At 44.5% G+C, this 15937-nt stretch overlaps 1 protein-coding gene across 1 annotated transcript in view; it reads right to left on the reverse strand.

The window, feature by feature from the left end:
* The window catches only part of ST8SIA4 (ST8 alpha-N-acetyl-neuraminide alpha-2,8-sialyltransferase 4), a 112812-nt gene extending 98117 nt beyond the window's left edge, over window positions 1–14695 (reverse strand). Inside the window, 2 exon segments of the mRNA XM_048504171.1 lie at window positions 528–659; window positions 14281–14695. Of these exon segments, the coding sequence (XP_048360128.1) occupies window positions 528–659; window positions 14281–14393 (245 nt within the window). The 5' untranslated portion in view covers window positions 14394–14695.
* Window positions 14696–15937: the final 1242 nt, after the last annotated feature.

Raw genomic sequence — 15937 nt, forward strand, 5'->3', positions numbered from 1 at the left:
TCAGAATTTGGAAAATCAGGTTGCACTAGGGTCATAAAGACACATCTGCCTGAGAATTTGGAGAGCTCCTGTCAATCTGAGCGGAAATACTGCCTTTGATGGACAGATATTCTAATTCAGTATAAGGTAGTTTGTGTTTGTGTGAAGCACTGTTAAAATTATCATTGTAAATCCACAGATCCTTTATTGATTATTTTGTGAAGAATCATTTTGTCATATTACATGCATATGTTTTCCTTTGACTTGGATGTCCATATTTATATTTTACTTATTTATCTATGACTTCTTTTACCCTGCCCCTTTTCCAATTTGTTCAAGGCAGTATACAAAGAGCTCTCTCAACCCTCCTTTGTATCCTAACATCCCTGAAAGGTGGACTATATTGAGAGACAACTTTTGGCCCAAGGCTATCAATTCAAACTTCTGTCCGTAAATTATTACAGTTGTAAAATAAGAGTTTGCTAGACTCCCACTCCCTGCTTGCAAGCTCCCACAGGTAAATCAGATGAGCAGTTTGAGATACTCACCTGATTTCAAGGACCAAGGAAGAATTGATTTTCCATCTTTCTACGGAATGCTGGAATATTGAAGTCCCACTCTTTTGATTTATTTTATCAGAGCTGTTGACCATTGATCTACTTAAACTTAAGTCACCATCTCTGAAAAACAATGCAAAACAAACAAAAAGAGTTAAAATTGACTTGGTACTACCTGGAAGTTTTGTCTACACTACATAACAATTACCAGTGATCTTTTATTTATTTAGAACAATGAAAGCTATCAATCTGATCTATGATTAAATTTCCATTCTACCCAGACAAGATCTTCCACATTTCCTCTTTTGTTTTCAAAAAAACAATTTTAAATTCTGCAGCAACTCTCTGAAACTTTTGCCTTTCCATTTCATGAGCTATTCACCAAGATGTTGTTGCTCCTTTAGACATGGAACACAAGGCTGTCTGTGGCCCTGCCAAGTGGACACCTGGAAAAATCTGGTCTTGCCCCCAAAGTCCAGAAAAGCTCTAGGAACACTAAAAATAAAACCACACAAATATTTTGTCCACAGTTTCTCTCTTTTCCCCTAAAATCACCAAGCCCTGTCACATGAAAGGGGTCTGGTTCCTGCAGTATTGTTTATGTGTGAGGGAAGGGGGAACTATGTCAAAGGCATTTCTGGAAGAAAAAAACTATCCATCCCATTCTGTTATTTTTAGTTAGAGTGCTGCAGTAAATCTGTTCAGCCGCCAAACATATTGTGTTTAATGTTCACAGTCAGATGGTGAGCTGAACACAGATTTATTTAGCTTAAGCAAAACAATAAAAACAGTTACCGAACAAATTGTTCAGTAATCAACTCCCAGATGATGTGGGAACCCCCTATCAGATGGGGATCAGCATCCAAACTTTGCTAAGTCCCAGCCTTGCAATGTAACAGCACTGAAGGTGGGGGTGGGGAAGAAGAATGCAAAAACACATGCAAGCTGCTGCCTCAATTGCCTGAGAGTCAACATCAGAGCCTCCCTCTGTAGCCACTGCTAGGCAACCCAAACAATATTGACAGTGTTCAAGCCTTGGTTTCTTGGCCCTTTCCAGGGTTATTCAAGGCCAAGCAACCACCTGGCTACTTGTCACTGCACAACTTCCACAAAGGCCTGGTTGCATGCTACTGTTCAACACCAATTATCCTATCAAAGCCAGTGTGATGCAGTGATCAGAGTTTCAAAATCTGGAAGACCCAGGTTTAAATCCTCACTCTGCCATGGAAGCTCACAAGGTGATTTTGGGCCAGTCACACATTCACAGCTTAACGTATTGACGATAAAATGGAGGAGAATGACATAAGCTGCTTGGGTCCCTACTGTGGAGAAAGACAGTGTGTAAACGAAGAAAATAAATAACAAGTATAGGTAAAGGTGGGGAACAGATAAAAGGCAGGTTAGCTGGTGGGTGGGAAGGAAAAGGAAGCAGGAAAGGGGAGAGATATGGGGGCTGTTAGGAGAAGGCAAAGAGGAAACAGTGTGGGTAGAAGAATACTGGGGAAATTAAGTTTTCCCCCCTTCCCCCGTATAAATCCTTGTGGATTTGCCATCGAACAATTAGACCTGGCCCAACCTGACAACAGAAGTACTCAAAGTTTTCCAATGGAAAGGCTGTCATAGAGGAGGAGGAAGGGAAACAAGACAGAGTTACAAATAAAGACTGATAGGAAGGAGAGAAAAGGTGAGAGGCTATGGGGGTTTTCATGGAAGGGAAAGAAAAAGGAATGGGGCAGGGGAAAATGAGTTTCCCTCACAAACCCTGGAAAATTTCTAGAAGATAGTGAAATTGTCTCTATTGATATAATCTCTTTTTTTCAAAGTACGGTCTATCTAAAGTACCATATGACTTAAGTCTGGTTTGGTGGATAAAATAAAGAATGCAACAAGTTATTGGTTATAACAGCAAGGGAAAGCAGGACTTTGTTTATAACAGTTACAATTTCACACACAGAGATTTACTGAAGTGGCAATGTTTTGCTGTTTGTGGAAGAAAGAATCCATGCTGGGGATCCATGTTGTAAGGATTACTGAGGTAATGATGTGAAGCACTTTGTGGGTATTATTATTATTACACTGTTCAAATGTGTCACTGTAACATCACTGGCTTGTGTCATGCATCGTGTGTAGGGAGGTACTGCTTGGCTTGTTCCCTACAGTGAGCTACAGAACAAGTTTCTTTTTTACTTGGCTTAAAATAAGTGTCATTTGTTCATTCATTTTCCTGTATTAACCACTGGAAAAAGACAGTGAGATATGAGGAATTTCAACAAATGTAGTTTTTAACTCAAGATTTTAATAACTACAAAAATTAATATTATTAAACGGACAGGGCTTACTGCTTGCGTCTTTCACCCTCTTCCCCTCCAATTTTCTCTCTGTTATCAACTGTATCCGAATAATATTTCTGTTAACCTATTGAGAAAATCCAACCATTTAAAAAAAATGCTTCATGCAACCATGGAAAAAGTGCTTCACACAAACATGGAATCTCTCACTAGATTATAAAGCTCTTTAAGACTACATGGCTTATTGTCAACACTAGCAGTAAAGCCCATCGTACAAACAAATACAACAGGCTCCAGAAAACTCTTGGTGGGTTAAGAGTGCCTACCAAGGTGGCCAACCCACTCCCGCCTTTTCACCATGCTTGGCCCCGCAATTTACCATAGTTAACAAAATCCTAGTTTAATTATTCAATGACTGGGCACTAGAGACTGGCTAAGGTCATTCCCACCCCACCTTTGGTGTGCCCCAGAAGGCCCCCAGCCATGCCGGTGCAGCACTTTGCATCAGCGGGTCTGGGCAATGGAGGACACTTTCAGGTCAGATGCCATAAAGTCACATGGCAACTGGTCGCCTAGGTAAGTTGCCCCTCCACCAGCTCAGGGGGATTCACCCCCACTCTGAGATGAGCTGACAAACTTCCCTAACTTTGCAAATGGGTTCTGCTTTCTAAGATACACACATATGCACACAGCCTCCCCAAACTTTGCAATTGGGTTCTCCTGTCTCAGATGCCCAAACGCACACACCCACACAGAGGATCCCCTAACTTTGCAAACAGGGTCTTCTTTCTCAGATTCCCAAACACACAAACAGGCTCCCCTAACTTTGTAAATGGGCTCTCTTTTCTCTGTTTCCCCACTCTTCCCACACAAAGAGATAGGCTTTCCTAACTTTGAAAAGGGCTATTCTGGCTCAGCTGCATAGAGGTTGGTTTGTGTTCCCAGGCAGGAAGTTCTTTAAGTTTACCACAGGGAACTTGTGATGACAGGACTGTAACCTAGTCCTGGAAGGAAAAAAACACCATGGGGGGAAGGAGGAAAGTATGGCTTCCTCCTGCACTTCTCTCCTTTTCAAGGCTAAATGGAACTATCCAGGTCAGGTCTCCCAGATCTCCTTCTCATCAGCTGAATCAGGCTACTTCTGGATGTGTAGAAGTCTTGAACAAGTGCCTGGACACAATAATAGGATGGATAAGGGTGAATACAAAACTGAACTCACACATGATTGAGGAGCTGCTGGTCAATGACAAAACTGCTTGAGGACTGAGGAGTTGAGCTGTCCTGGAGGGGATTCTCATGAAGAGACATGGAGGTACTGCTGGTCTAAGTTACTGTAATCTACTACTTTTGAGAACAGCCTGGAAACTTCAGCTTGTTGAAAACGTAGCTGCCAGGGATATAGGGCTTCCCTCAATGTTGAAGGAACTGCACTGGGGTCTACTTGTTTCCAGGGACTATTCAAAGTGCTGGTTGTTACCTTTGAAGTCCTAAATGGCTTGGGGCTGGACACCTGAAGGATTGCTTCCTCCCATATTGTCCAGCCTACCAGAAGATCTGCCTCATAAGCCCTTCTCTCTGTGCCCTTCCTTTCATAGGCCAGGCAGGTGGAACCTCACTTATGTAATACATTTCACCTTGAAGCTCACCTGGCACCTACACTGATTCTCTCAGGTACCCAGGCCAAGAAATTTCTGTTCACCAAGGCTTTTAATTAAGGGGCTGATTTTTTAAACACCATTTTAGTCTGGAACCTATTATTTTAAGTTGTCAGTGCTACTTTTATGGTCTATGGTTTTTTTTAAAAAAAATTATGCCGGGCTGGGTTTTTAATGTGGGATTTCTATTGCTACCTTTTAAAGTTTTGTTTTCATTGTATTTGTTTTGTAAGTTGCCTTGGGCAAGTTGCCACAGAGTTGGCAGAAACATTTTCTAAATAAATAGATGCATACAATGCAAACTGTCTGCTAATGCAAATCAAGAACATTGTTTTTACCTGCCAGCTGTTTTTCATCTCCTCCTATCAACTGCCACAAAAACGACAGGAAAACATATCTTTACCTGAACCTTTGCTCAAACCACGATGTGTTTAGGTTCTCTTCTAAGTCATAAGCAAAACTTGTCTACAGACCTGAAAGAAAGATGGAGCAAGGCCCTTCGCTCTAAAATGAAGTAGGATGGTGCTCTATATCTGTATATAAAGCCCTGCTCTCTCTATATATATATCTTCTATATATATAAAAATCTAACAGTGTGTTTGTCCCTGATGGTCTCCCTCAGCTGCTGGACTGATCGCCCCCAAATTTTCACAAGACGTCCCTCCCTGTTGCGGGCAGGTAATCAGACCTTCAAATTGCCGAAAGTCCATACCTGAGCCAGGTAAAACGTCTTTTTCCTGGCGCACCAGGCCATGAAGCTGGCTGTGTTTAACTTTCACCCTTAGAATGTTCGTGCAGCCTGTCTGTCTGTGGCTTGAGGGCTTGGTATGAGGGCTTAGAATGTTCGTGCAGATGGGCAGAGATGAGCAGTGAAAACAGTAAATAGGTAATACTGTTAGGTAATACGAGTAGAAGTGAAACACATACACACTTTGCCGTGTGAGACATCAGGTGGGGTCCCCCCCCTCACATGAAGGTAACTTTCACTCTCTGTGCCTCACCCACTGCTACCACACAATACACATCCAGCTCATCCTCACACACTTCACTCTGCCCTCCCTCACATCCAACCACCACTTACCAACTTCCTCATCCATATTCGCCGCAGCTCTCTTTTACTAAAAGCGAGCTGGAGTTTGCCTTTTTCTTCTAAGAAAATCCACTGGGTGGGGGCAAACCAACACTACTGGCTCCGCTTCTTTTGCACATGGCCCTTTAAGAACCCAGAGAGCTGGCCTCGATCTGAGCGCCTCACCACCCTGCCTCTGCTGCCTGACTGGGATAGCCTGCTTGCCCCAGTTCTGCCTTACCCAAGCCAGGACTGTGCATGTCAACCAGCCTCATGGACAGCGGGATTCGCACTCTGGACAGTTCTGTTGTGGAATGGAAAGGGTTACATTATACTAAAAAAACCCAGACACCACCATATAACAATGTGAATTGAAAAGGGAAAGAGGGATTCCATTTGGCCACCCCAAAAGGCTATGCTGCGGATCATTGGACGTGCATGGACATCTGTGTGGGTTGTGGACTGTGATGAGAACGACAATTGCTACAGCAACGTGTGGCCGGGCCCCGCTAGTGTGTGTGTGTGTGTGTGTGTGTGTGTGTGTGTGTGTGTGTGTGTGTGTGTGTACACACTCTTTAACTTGAAGTATTTAGTCATCATAAAAGTGAACAATCTTCTCATTTAGCTGAAATAAGATTTGGACATTTATCTTCAATTAATTTCAGTGAGGTTTCACTGGCTTCCATTAAACTAAGCACAAACCTATGCAGACTTACTCCAGTCTAAAGCCACTGAAATAAATAGTCTTACACTGGGGTAACTTTTCTTAGGACTGTACTGTGAAGTGAAGCATGATTATAATCAATTGTAATGTTACTCCTAACCTGGGGGTAGAAACTGACATCACGACACAGCTGACTTTTGGCAATCCTATAAAGTTTTCAATGCAAGAGATAAACAGAGGTGGTTTGCCATTGCCTGCCTCTGTATAGCAAACCTGGACTTCCTAAGTAATCCTTCACCCAGTACTAAATAGGACCAACCTTGCTTCTGAAATCTGATGAGATCAGCCATTTAGGTCAAAGCACTCCTAATTTACTCAAAAGTTTTTTTAAAAACCTATCAATTGAAATGGGATGAACTTTGTTGTGTAGAGTGCTGCAGTCTTAAACATACTGCAGTCTTACAAACACATGCAGCAACAGTGAGTTTGAGTTTCTCCATATACCACGAAGAAACTGAGCCCAAAACTCAAAATCAATATTTACAAGTCCATCACCTCATTCGTTTCACTGAACCCAAAGAAAATGTTATCATAGATGCCAAGAAAACAGCACACTGCTGCTCCACATGCAAACATCTACCAAAGTCTGCAAAACCTAAATACTGTTGGAGAAAAAATAATTTCAGCTGGGTTCAGAGAAGGGGTCCAACCACTACTAACAACTGGAGAAGAAACTCTTTTCTTTATTGATTGATCATGATTAAGGAAATCATCTATTCCTAAGAAAGTTCAAGATGCTGACATCTTTACAAACAAAAGCATAAACGTATAAGGCAAACTGACATCAGGAACTTGCATAACTTTTACACCAGTCAGGTATTTAATTTCTATTTACAATACCCATGGTTTATCCTCACACTAAGTCACGCATACAAATTATTTATACTGACTCAGAGATGTTCCTGGAAATTTCTATAGTTTTGGACATTTTGTACCATATCTGACCTTGCCAGCATTAAGCTGGCTAGTCTGATAAGGGACCGATGTTGACTAACACATTTTCATGCATTTATTGGCATACCCAATCAGTACTGGAAGATTATCAAGCAACAGAAATTGACCTCTTTCTTCAACTAGAAGAAAGAGAGTGAAGAAAGTTAGTCTGGATCTCAACATTTTTGTGAGGGATCAGTGTTGCACAATCCTGCTTCTTTCCTGCAAATCTGAAAGTTTTTGTTATGAGCCAACCCCTGGAGAGTGATGAATCCTCAAGGGATGAGCAGAGCTCAGTAAGCCCAGATCAGGTTGGGAACCAATAAGGGCTGGGCTTGGAGCCCCTGCAGGCTCTACAGGGTGAACAACAGGCAGCTCTCGATTCAGAACCAGAAGTGGCTCCAGAAGCAGGCCATGCTTCTGCCTTGCTCCAGCTGAAGAGACTCATGCACCTGAGCCCACTGCATAGAGGCAGTGATGCAAGAACTTTTGAAAGTTAAATGGAGAAGCACACAGCTGCTAGATCAAAGAAAGCACCTTCTGCAGCAGGTGGAAGCAAAGACTTCACAGGATGAAGACTAATGTGCTGAAAGATCCTGAATTAAGCAGGTTCACAGAGAATACCGGCCTGGATGCAAAGAAGCATGTGACTGCTGCAGCGTTTCCTCTGACTTGTTGACTCTGTGTATTCTGACACCTAGACTGTACAGTCTGATGCTGAAATTGCTTGAGGAACTCTCTGACTAGACTCAGACCTCTGCTGTAACTCAATATCTCTGCCTGGCAGCCCAACCCCGGGACAGTTTTCAATTGAACTGTGAGAAGATACATACAGAAAGTCACATTTACTTGGAAAACACAAACTCTCTCTAATTTCTACATCTGTCATATGCTCATTGGTTAATCACCCAATATAATTATACCTGACTTTCTACAGCATGGTTTAAAATTATTTTCAAGTTTGGAAACATAACTGTTTATTTGCTACTCCCAACCTTACACATAGAGCTGAGGACAGAACTCTCTCCTTTTGTATTTTTAAAGAGAGAAGAAGGCAGTTCTTATTACATTGCCATTTCTCAAGTGCCTGGAGAAAAAGTCCTGTCCTTTTAATAGAGGCTTAATGGGATGTTATTTACCAGATGACAATGTCACTTACATCCATGCCATGAAAAACTTCAGCTGTTCATTTCCGCACAGGTCATTTTTTCTCCAAACAGGGTGACAACCTTAACTGTTGGTTTTGAAATAATTTAGGAATCAATAAAATAGAATTAAATATTCTTCCTTTAAAATGACTTACTTTTGGAAGGAAGGAAGGAAGGAAGGAAGGAAGGAAGGAAGGAAGGAAGGAAGGAAGGAAGGAAGGAAGGAAGGAAGGAAGGAAGGAAGGAAGGAAGGAAGGAAGGAAGGAAGGAAGGAAGGAAGGAAGGAAGGAAGGAAGGAAGGAAGGGAGGGAGGGAGGGAGGGAGGGAGGGAGGGAGGGAGGGAGGGAGGGAGAGAGGGCTACCAATTGCTTTGTATACCCTCATGGCAAAGTGTTTCCTTTGGCTTCCCATACATGGTAATCATGGTCATGACTTTCCTCACTGGCTAGAATAAAAATAAGGAAGAATTCTCATTGTGTGAAATTAGTAGAAAATAGTCTTTACATTTTGATGTCTCTTTTCACATCAAGAAAGCCTAGAGATTTTCCTTTAAATGAAAGCTGGGAATATGAGAAAGCAAATGGGCCAAGTGGATACCAGGTGGCATGTCTGGATTCCAGACAAAACATGGCCAATCAGACTTAGCCTAAAGAGAGGAACAGTGGACCATTTGGTTTAAAAACACTGTGAACCTACAGTTTTCTTGAATGTATTTCCATTATGCACGAATTCAACAATCTGAATAAATCTCAGTATACCTTCAGGCTCAATGATTACATATAGAATGTAGACTTTATCCAATAGAGATTCCTGATTTACAGCTAAGAGTGCCATCAAATTAAAAACCGAACAATTTTTGCACCACATTTTATACCCTATTATTTTTGTTCAGCTGGGTTGATTTTTCATATTAGCGGTCTTGATCTTTAAACTTTCATGCTATAAAGAATGCTGTTCACTGAAAAATATGTACACACATCCACTGGGAAAGATCTACATGTTCTTCTAATTCCATATCCAATAAACCTTCTCGGGGGGGGGGGGGGGGGTGATTATTGCCACTTTCTAGATTTCCCCCTGATGAACTACAGAGAACACAGAAATAAAAATTAACAGAACGCATCAAACAAAATTACACTGGAGAGGATTCTTAGTGATGCTAAACTAAGAGCAGCCCATTAGGAACATTCATGAAGACATCAGAGAGAGAAAAGGATAGAAGACAAAGGTGAGATTTTCACAATGATTTTATCCCTAAAAGCGCTTGAAATACAGCAGACCTGAGAGTACACAATGTACTGAATGTCTACGGTGAAAAAGACATCTGTCATAGCACATTAAAGCAACCCTAAATCATTGTGCAGGGGTGCAGGTCACAAATGTTCCACATTACAGTATTTCTCCAAGTCTCAGAACACATTATTTGATATGTTTGGTGTTTTCTGCAAGTTTCTCTTGACTGTCTAAAATACTTTTCAACTAGGGCAGTTACAAAATGGTGCTTAGGATCTCAGTAACATCCCTCCCCTGATCTAGGAAAGTGTTTTTAAATGTCAGTTAAACTTCAAACTGCTGAATTTCCTCTGTATTATGCCTCTGGTCTTTATTTCTGGCCATTCATAATTCATAAACATCCTTTTCTCTCTCTGATGCTTTCATGCAGAATCTCTACTAGTTCTATAATGCTGATTGTGACCCACAAGTGTCAGAATATCCAAAGTTTAGAACAGTCTCTCCTGTTTTGATAGAAACTGAGAAGTGATGTGCTGTGAAAAAGCAAGGTAAAAGCTTAATCTGGTACTATGCACACACACACACACACACACTTCAGTAAGACAAAACAGCCATTATTCATCTTCTTAGCATTACTTAAAGAACATGACAGACATGGCAAGGTCTTTCCATGTAAATAAACAGAATGAATTTAAAATACTTTCCAGGTTCAGAACGTGGCCAAACAGTAAACTTTAGAGCCTGTTCATCCTAAAATTTTTGACTATCAAGACACTAAGAAAATACCACTAAACCAAAGTGAACTTCATTCCAGCTTAAGTATGGGGGGAATAGCAGATTGCCCTAGCAAATCTTGGAAATCCTTTTGCCTCTTATTCAGCTGTAAAGGACTGAGGTAAAAGGACAGATGCTAAGAATATATTGGCCAACTTTCTTTTAAGCCTCACAGCAACTTTTAAAAGTGCTGTGTCTTGAAGGGTTAAATAAGCACACACTGTTAAAACTGATTGCAATGAATGTTCAGTAAAGATTTTTCAGAAAACTCAAACTGAACATTTTCAGCACAATACATAACTGGTAAATTCTATATATATCATAAAAGTATTTATAAAGTAGCAGGGTCCTCTATTTTCTTCTTCTTTTTATGCATTACAAATAACTGGATTTTACTTTTAGATCTCATAGACTCTGAGCTTGTACAAAGCATTGACATGCTTAAAAATGAAACATCATTTTCTAAAAATCACTGTGCAAACTTCATCAGGATTACACCCTTCTAAGTGCATCAAAGTTAATGGTCTTCAAAGGGCTTAACTCTGTTTAGGATTGCACTATCATACAACAACTAGCACTAGATGTCTGTACAGTACACCAGAAGTTGGCAAGTTTGGGAGAAAATGACACAATTTGTCCTTCTATTAGTAATCTGCCTTCAAAAGAGACAGAAAATACCTACAGATTGGATGTCTTTCATTTTAATGCTTTTAACTTTATTTTGTCTTACAAAAAATATCTCTGCCATAAATTCCGCCAAAAATGCAACATATTTTAACCAGATGCTAATCAGGCAATTATAAAATTAAGTAGCATATGCCAGCTATATACATGCAAATAAGGTTAAAAGTGTTTTATGGAGTTGCACAAGCATAAGTTATGGAAGCATACATAATTTGCTAAGCTTTCACGCACTCTCACACTAAATCTTGTCAATAATCCCTGAAGAAGTGATCTGAAAGATTGTCTCCCTGAAGTGAATGGAACTTCATCAAGCATTGAAAATCACAGTGCTAGATCACCAAATCAACTGACTGAATGAAGCTAAACAGAACACAGCAAAGATTCCTTCTTTTCCTAAGTGACAAATGCCTGCAAGAGACTGTAACATCCCTGGAGACAGACAAAAGGGGCAAAAGGATTTCCAAGGTTTGCCTGGGCAATCCTAAACAGAGTTTATGGGCTTAGAAGGAAGGGGTTTAGGACCGCTAAGCAACACATGGAAAGAGGGGAGCAAAAACTCCAGAGGCTGAGCGCATGTGCATTTTACAAGTATTGTGACATTAGTAAGAGCAAGAAACAGAGACTTTGCACCTGCATGGAGCTCCCAGCTCCATCACCACCTGTATTTGGGGAGATCTTGTCATCCTGTCAGCTAGCATCACATGCTATTTTGCTCTCCTAAGTAAAGAGAACAGTTATCAACCATTGGCTCTGCACTCACTGGGCTTGACTTCATTTTCCCTTTGTCTCTCTTTCAAGAGCACAAAAAGCACCCCCTTTCAGACCTTTGATGGTAAGTCAAGTGATTCCAATTTAAATATTTAGGGATAGGGATCAATTAAAAAATATTGCTTCACTACAAACTATTATGCATCCAACCTTACCTAAGCCTTTAATAGGATGTTGTGAAGAAATGAAAGACAGCAATAGAAGCCCATAAATGTAACTGCGGGAAGCAGGCTTTTCATATAAGGGTGGGAGGAGATGGGCAGAGAATGAAAGAAGGGTTCTCTTTATCGCCTAGGAAATGGAAAGACGTTTCCCCCTCCAGACTTGTAATAACCTGAGTTAATGAAGGAGAAGGAGCCCAACTCTCTGGGGTTGGAGCCCTTTCTGTTGTATTGGGGCGGGGGGGGGGGGGGGGGCGCGGAAGGAACCTGCCTGCAGGAACAAAGCCTCTCGCCTTTTGTCTCTGGCACCCTGGGCGCCTCCGCGCTCCTCAGCCCCCTCCGCAAAGAGTCTGTCTCTGCTCCTGGCAAGCCTCGCCAAACGGCCCGGCAGTTTTTTCACGGGCGCAACGACAGGATCCCACGCGCGTCCCCCGTCGACGCGGGGCATCTACCTGGTGCAGCCCAGAGAGAAGCGAGGCAGACCGGGAGGCAGACGCGAAGCTCCAGGCGTCCCGCTCCGGCACCTCCTTTAGCGCGGCTGCCCGCAAGAACAGCGAAAGGAAGAACCAGAATTGACAGAGCTGCGGGGCGGTCCTTCCCACCTAAGGAGGCCATTGCTTCGCTCAGCAGATCCGAAGCTGCAGGTTTTTGGGGGAAGCGGGATCCTCTTGGCAGTCTGGCGGCAATCTTAGGCACTTTGCATCGGAAGGCAGCCCCACAGACTTGCTTCCAAACAAGCTCAGAGAGGACAGGGTCGGTCAGCAGCCCCGCAGAGCGATGCGCGCTCGCCTCTCCGCTCCGGATGCCATCGGAGCGCCTCCGAGCTCCGGTGCGACTCTCCCCCTCCCCCCAGCGAAGTGCCAAGGCTTTCCCGAGGTGCGCGGGGCGAGGTGCAATCCCCACCGCGGGCACAAAACCCCGCTCAAGCAGCAGGGCTGGGGACCGGGCAGCTTTGCTTCCACCAGCGGGGTAGGGAGCAGAGCTTTGCAATTTTTCTTCTGGGACGACAATCACTCTGGATTTCCAAACCGCATCATGCCCCCCCCCCGCCATAAACGCACACGCCCCCACAGGCGACGCTGCCTCAGATGCCCGTGGTTCAGCAAAGCTGTGGTTAAACTGGCAAAGGTTGCGAGCGTCTGTGAATTGTAACAACTGGGTACATTCACGCCCCTCTCCACTGTTCTCCTCTTTGTCGATGAAATAGAGGAATTCCCCCCACCGCCAAAAGAGATCAAACTACGACTTTCTTTTGTGGGCAAGGCAGTGAGAATCGGGCGCGACCCGTGCAGGAATGAAAAGCCTGACATTTGGTAAATCAAAACCTCTTCGTCCATAAGAGGATTCGTTTGGAGACCTAACAACTTTTCACAGGACACACACATCACTGTCGTTTGACAGGAAGGGTGACATCAACACCCCTAGCAGAAAACAACGGGGGGGGGGGTGAGGGGAAAGGAAAATAGGCTGGAGGTCTTTGCAGGACACGAGGATTCCCAAGAGGAGCCGCATACTCCTACAGAGACACAGAGGGAGCTCAGCCTTCCCACGGCCCATCAAATACACCAGCAAAGTAAGAGGAGCCTGGCCAAGAAACTTCCAGGAGATTAAAGCGTGATGACACAACTAACATCTGTCCTAGGCAGGCAGTCCCTAGAACCGTGTTCCACATGGACGGCGCCAGAGATACTATTTCTGGCCGCCCATAGCATAGAAAGCACCTGTTAGGCACGAGAGACGCATTCTGCCTTTACTACGCCGGGACCTTGTTATTTCCACGGGGGGTGGAGAGGAGGAGTGTCATTAACCCCTCTTTGCACCCGAGTAAACACGCCCGCGCCGGCCGAAGCGCTCCGTGGCGCCTAAACTTCGGCGAGGTGCCACTCCCCCGTCAGAGGAACCGACGTGACACCGCTTTCGGTACTGCTACTTCGAACCAATCGCGGCTTTCTCACGCGCGCCCCGGCTTCGTCCGCTCCGTCAAGTGCCGCCGCCACCCCCGCAAAGGCCAGAGACTGGACGTCCATTCATTCCCCGCAACACCAGGCGAAGGCGAGAGAGGGGAGGAGGAGGAGGAGACGTTTCGCCGGCCGGAGCCTCTGCAGCTCTGCCTGCCTTCGCAAGACACCCGCTGAGCCCTGACGGGAGGATGCTATGCGGAGCGGGCGAATCTGATCAATGCAAGCCGGTGAGGTGGGCGGCCAAGAAGGACAGTCGGCGCCCGGCGGCAGCCTCCCCCAGGCTTGCGCGCAACCCGCTCGCCTCCCCTTTGTCCAGTGCCCGTGCGACCTGGCGCGCTGCATTTACCCGCCGGCTTGGGTCTCCGGGCGCTCCTCGGTCCTGGCGATCTCTTTTGTCTTGTAAAAGATCAGGAGGAGACTGATCGTGCAGATAGTCCACCGCTTCCTGATGGCACGCATGGCTCCTGCGAAGAGGAATGCCGACCGTTTCCTTTGTTTGGCAGGATAGGTTTGTGGGGGGTGGGGGGGTGGGGAGAGGGGAGGAGAAGAAAAGGCGAGTGAATTGGGGGGGGGGGCGTGACAGAACCGTTTCAGCCAAAAAGAAAGCAAGAAAAAGGATCGCTGCCTTGCTGCGCAAGGATCAGAGGCGGTTGCTGCTGCCGCCGCTCTTTGCCCAGGGCGGACTCCTCTTCCCAGGCATTGCCCCCAAGTCCACGCGCTCCGATCCCAGCGCCGCCTGCTTTCCCTTCACGTTGCCTTCCAGTTTGGGTAACAGCAGAGGCGGCAGCCGCCAGTCTCCGGGGCGTCATTTAGCCCCGCCCTTTCCCTGGCGGGGAAATGATGAGCCCAGCCCGGCCAATCGGCGGCTGGAGGAGGCGGAGACCGCGGCGGCCCTAACTTTAAAAACCTTCCTGAGATCACCGTCGAGCTGCGGGTGTCGACGCCGCTTGGGAAGCAGCACCGGTGAAGAGGCTGCAATCCAATCCGAGGCATGGCTTCCTTAGCGAGGGCTTTCGCGTCTTCCCCAGCGCACGTGTACAGAATCCCGGCCTTGCTGTTCCCGCATTAAAACAAGTGGTGCATATTCCCCAACTCGAGGACTGGGCTGTTTGAAAGAAGTGATCAGAGGAGCTACTGTTGGTTTTACCTTTTTCTTTTTTGGGGTGAGGACACGGTCTCAAAATCGAAACTGGTGCTCCAGAAGGCAGCCTGGTGGGTTCAGATTCTGGAACTGCACACCTTCCTGTGGTATAAGAGGGATGTAAGCGTGCTCAGTGGTACCTAATCCGTCCTCCTGGAGAAGGTGATCTGTCTGGGATTAGCAAGGAGTTGGAGAGCTTTGAAGAGTGCAGGGGGTTATTTTATAAACATGTGAAAATACTTGTGTATTATGGGTTACACTTGGAAGCAACTTGGTGCTTTTTCTCTACTGAAGAGATAGTTGTTCTCTAACAGTGACCCTTTCCACACAGACCATTTAAAACTCTTGAGAGTTTAAACAAAAGAATCATTTTGGTTTTATTTGTCCACGTAGCATGGAAAAATAGTTTCTGTGGAAAATGATGCTTTTGACCACCATTTTCTGCCACTTCAGTTTGATTCTCCATTATCTCCTGTCATTTTCTGATTCTTTCCCACAGAGATTTTCTCCAGTGGCATCGCGACTGGGTGCCATTTCAAGGATTGAAGAAAATGAATGAACTCCACTGTGGCTGCCAATTACAGCAACACATCATTTCCCCTTTTTATTTTTGATATGGATTTTCATATTGAGTCTTTGACACTTCAAAGATACCTTTGTGGTGCAGAATGGTAAGCTTCAGTATTTCAGTCAAAGCTCTGCTAGTGATCTGAGTTTGAGTGCAACAGAAATTGATTTCAGCTAGTTCCTTCAAGATGGCCTATCTCTTCCATTCTTCTGAGATCTGTAAAATTAGTAAATATAGTCTGGCCAATTATTCACAACGTGTCTGCTGCATGATGGGGGCGAATGTCCATCTCAG

Source organism: Sphaerodactylus townsendi, linkage group LG07 (genome assembly GCF_021028975.2).
Source record: "Sphaerodactylus townsendi isolate TG3544 linkage group LG07, MPM_Stown_v2.3, whole genome shotgun sequence".
NCBI classification, from domain to species: Eukaryota; Metazoa; Chordata; class Lepidosauria; order Squamata; family Sphaerodactylidae; genus Sphaerodactylus; species Sphaerodactylus townsendi.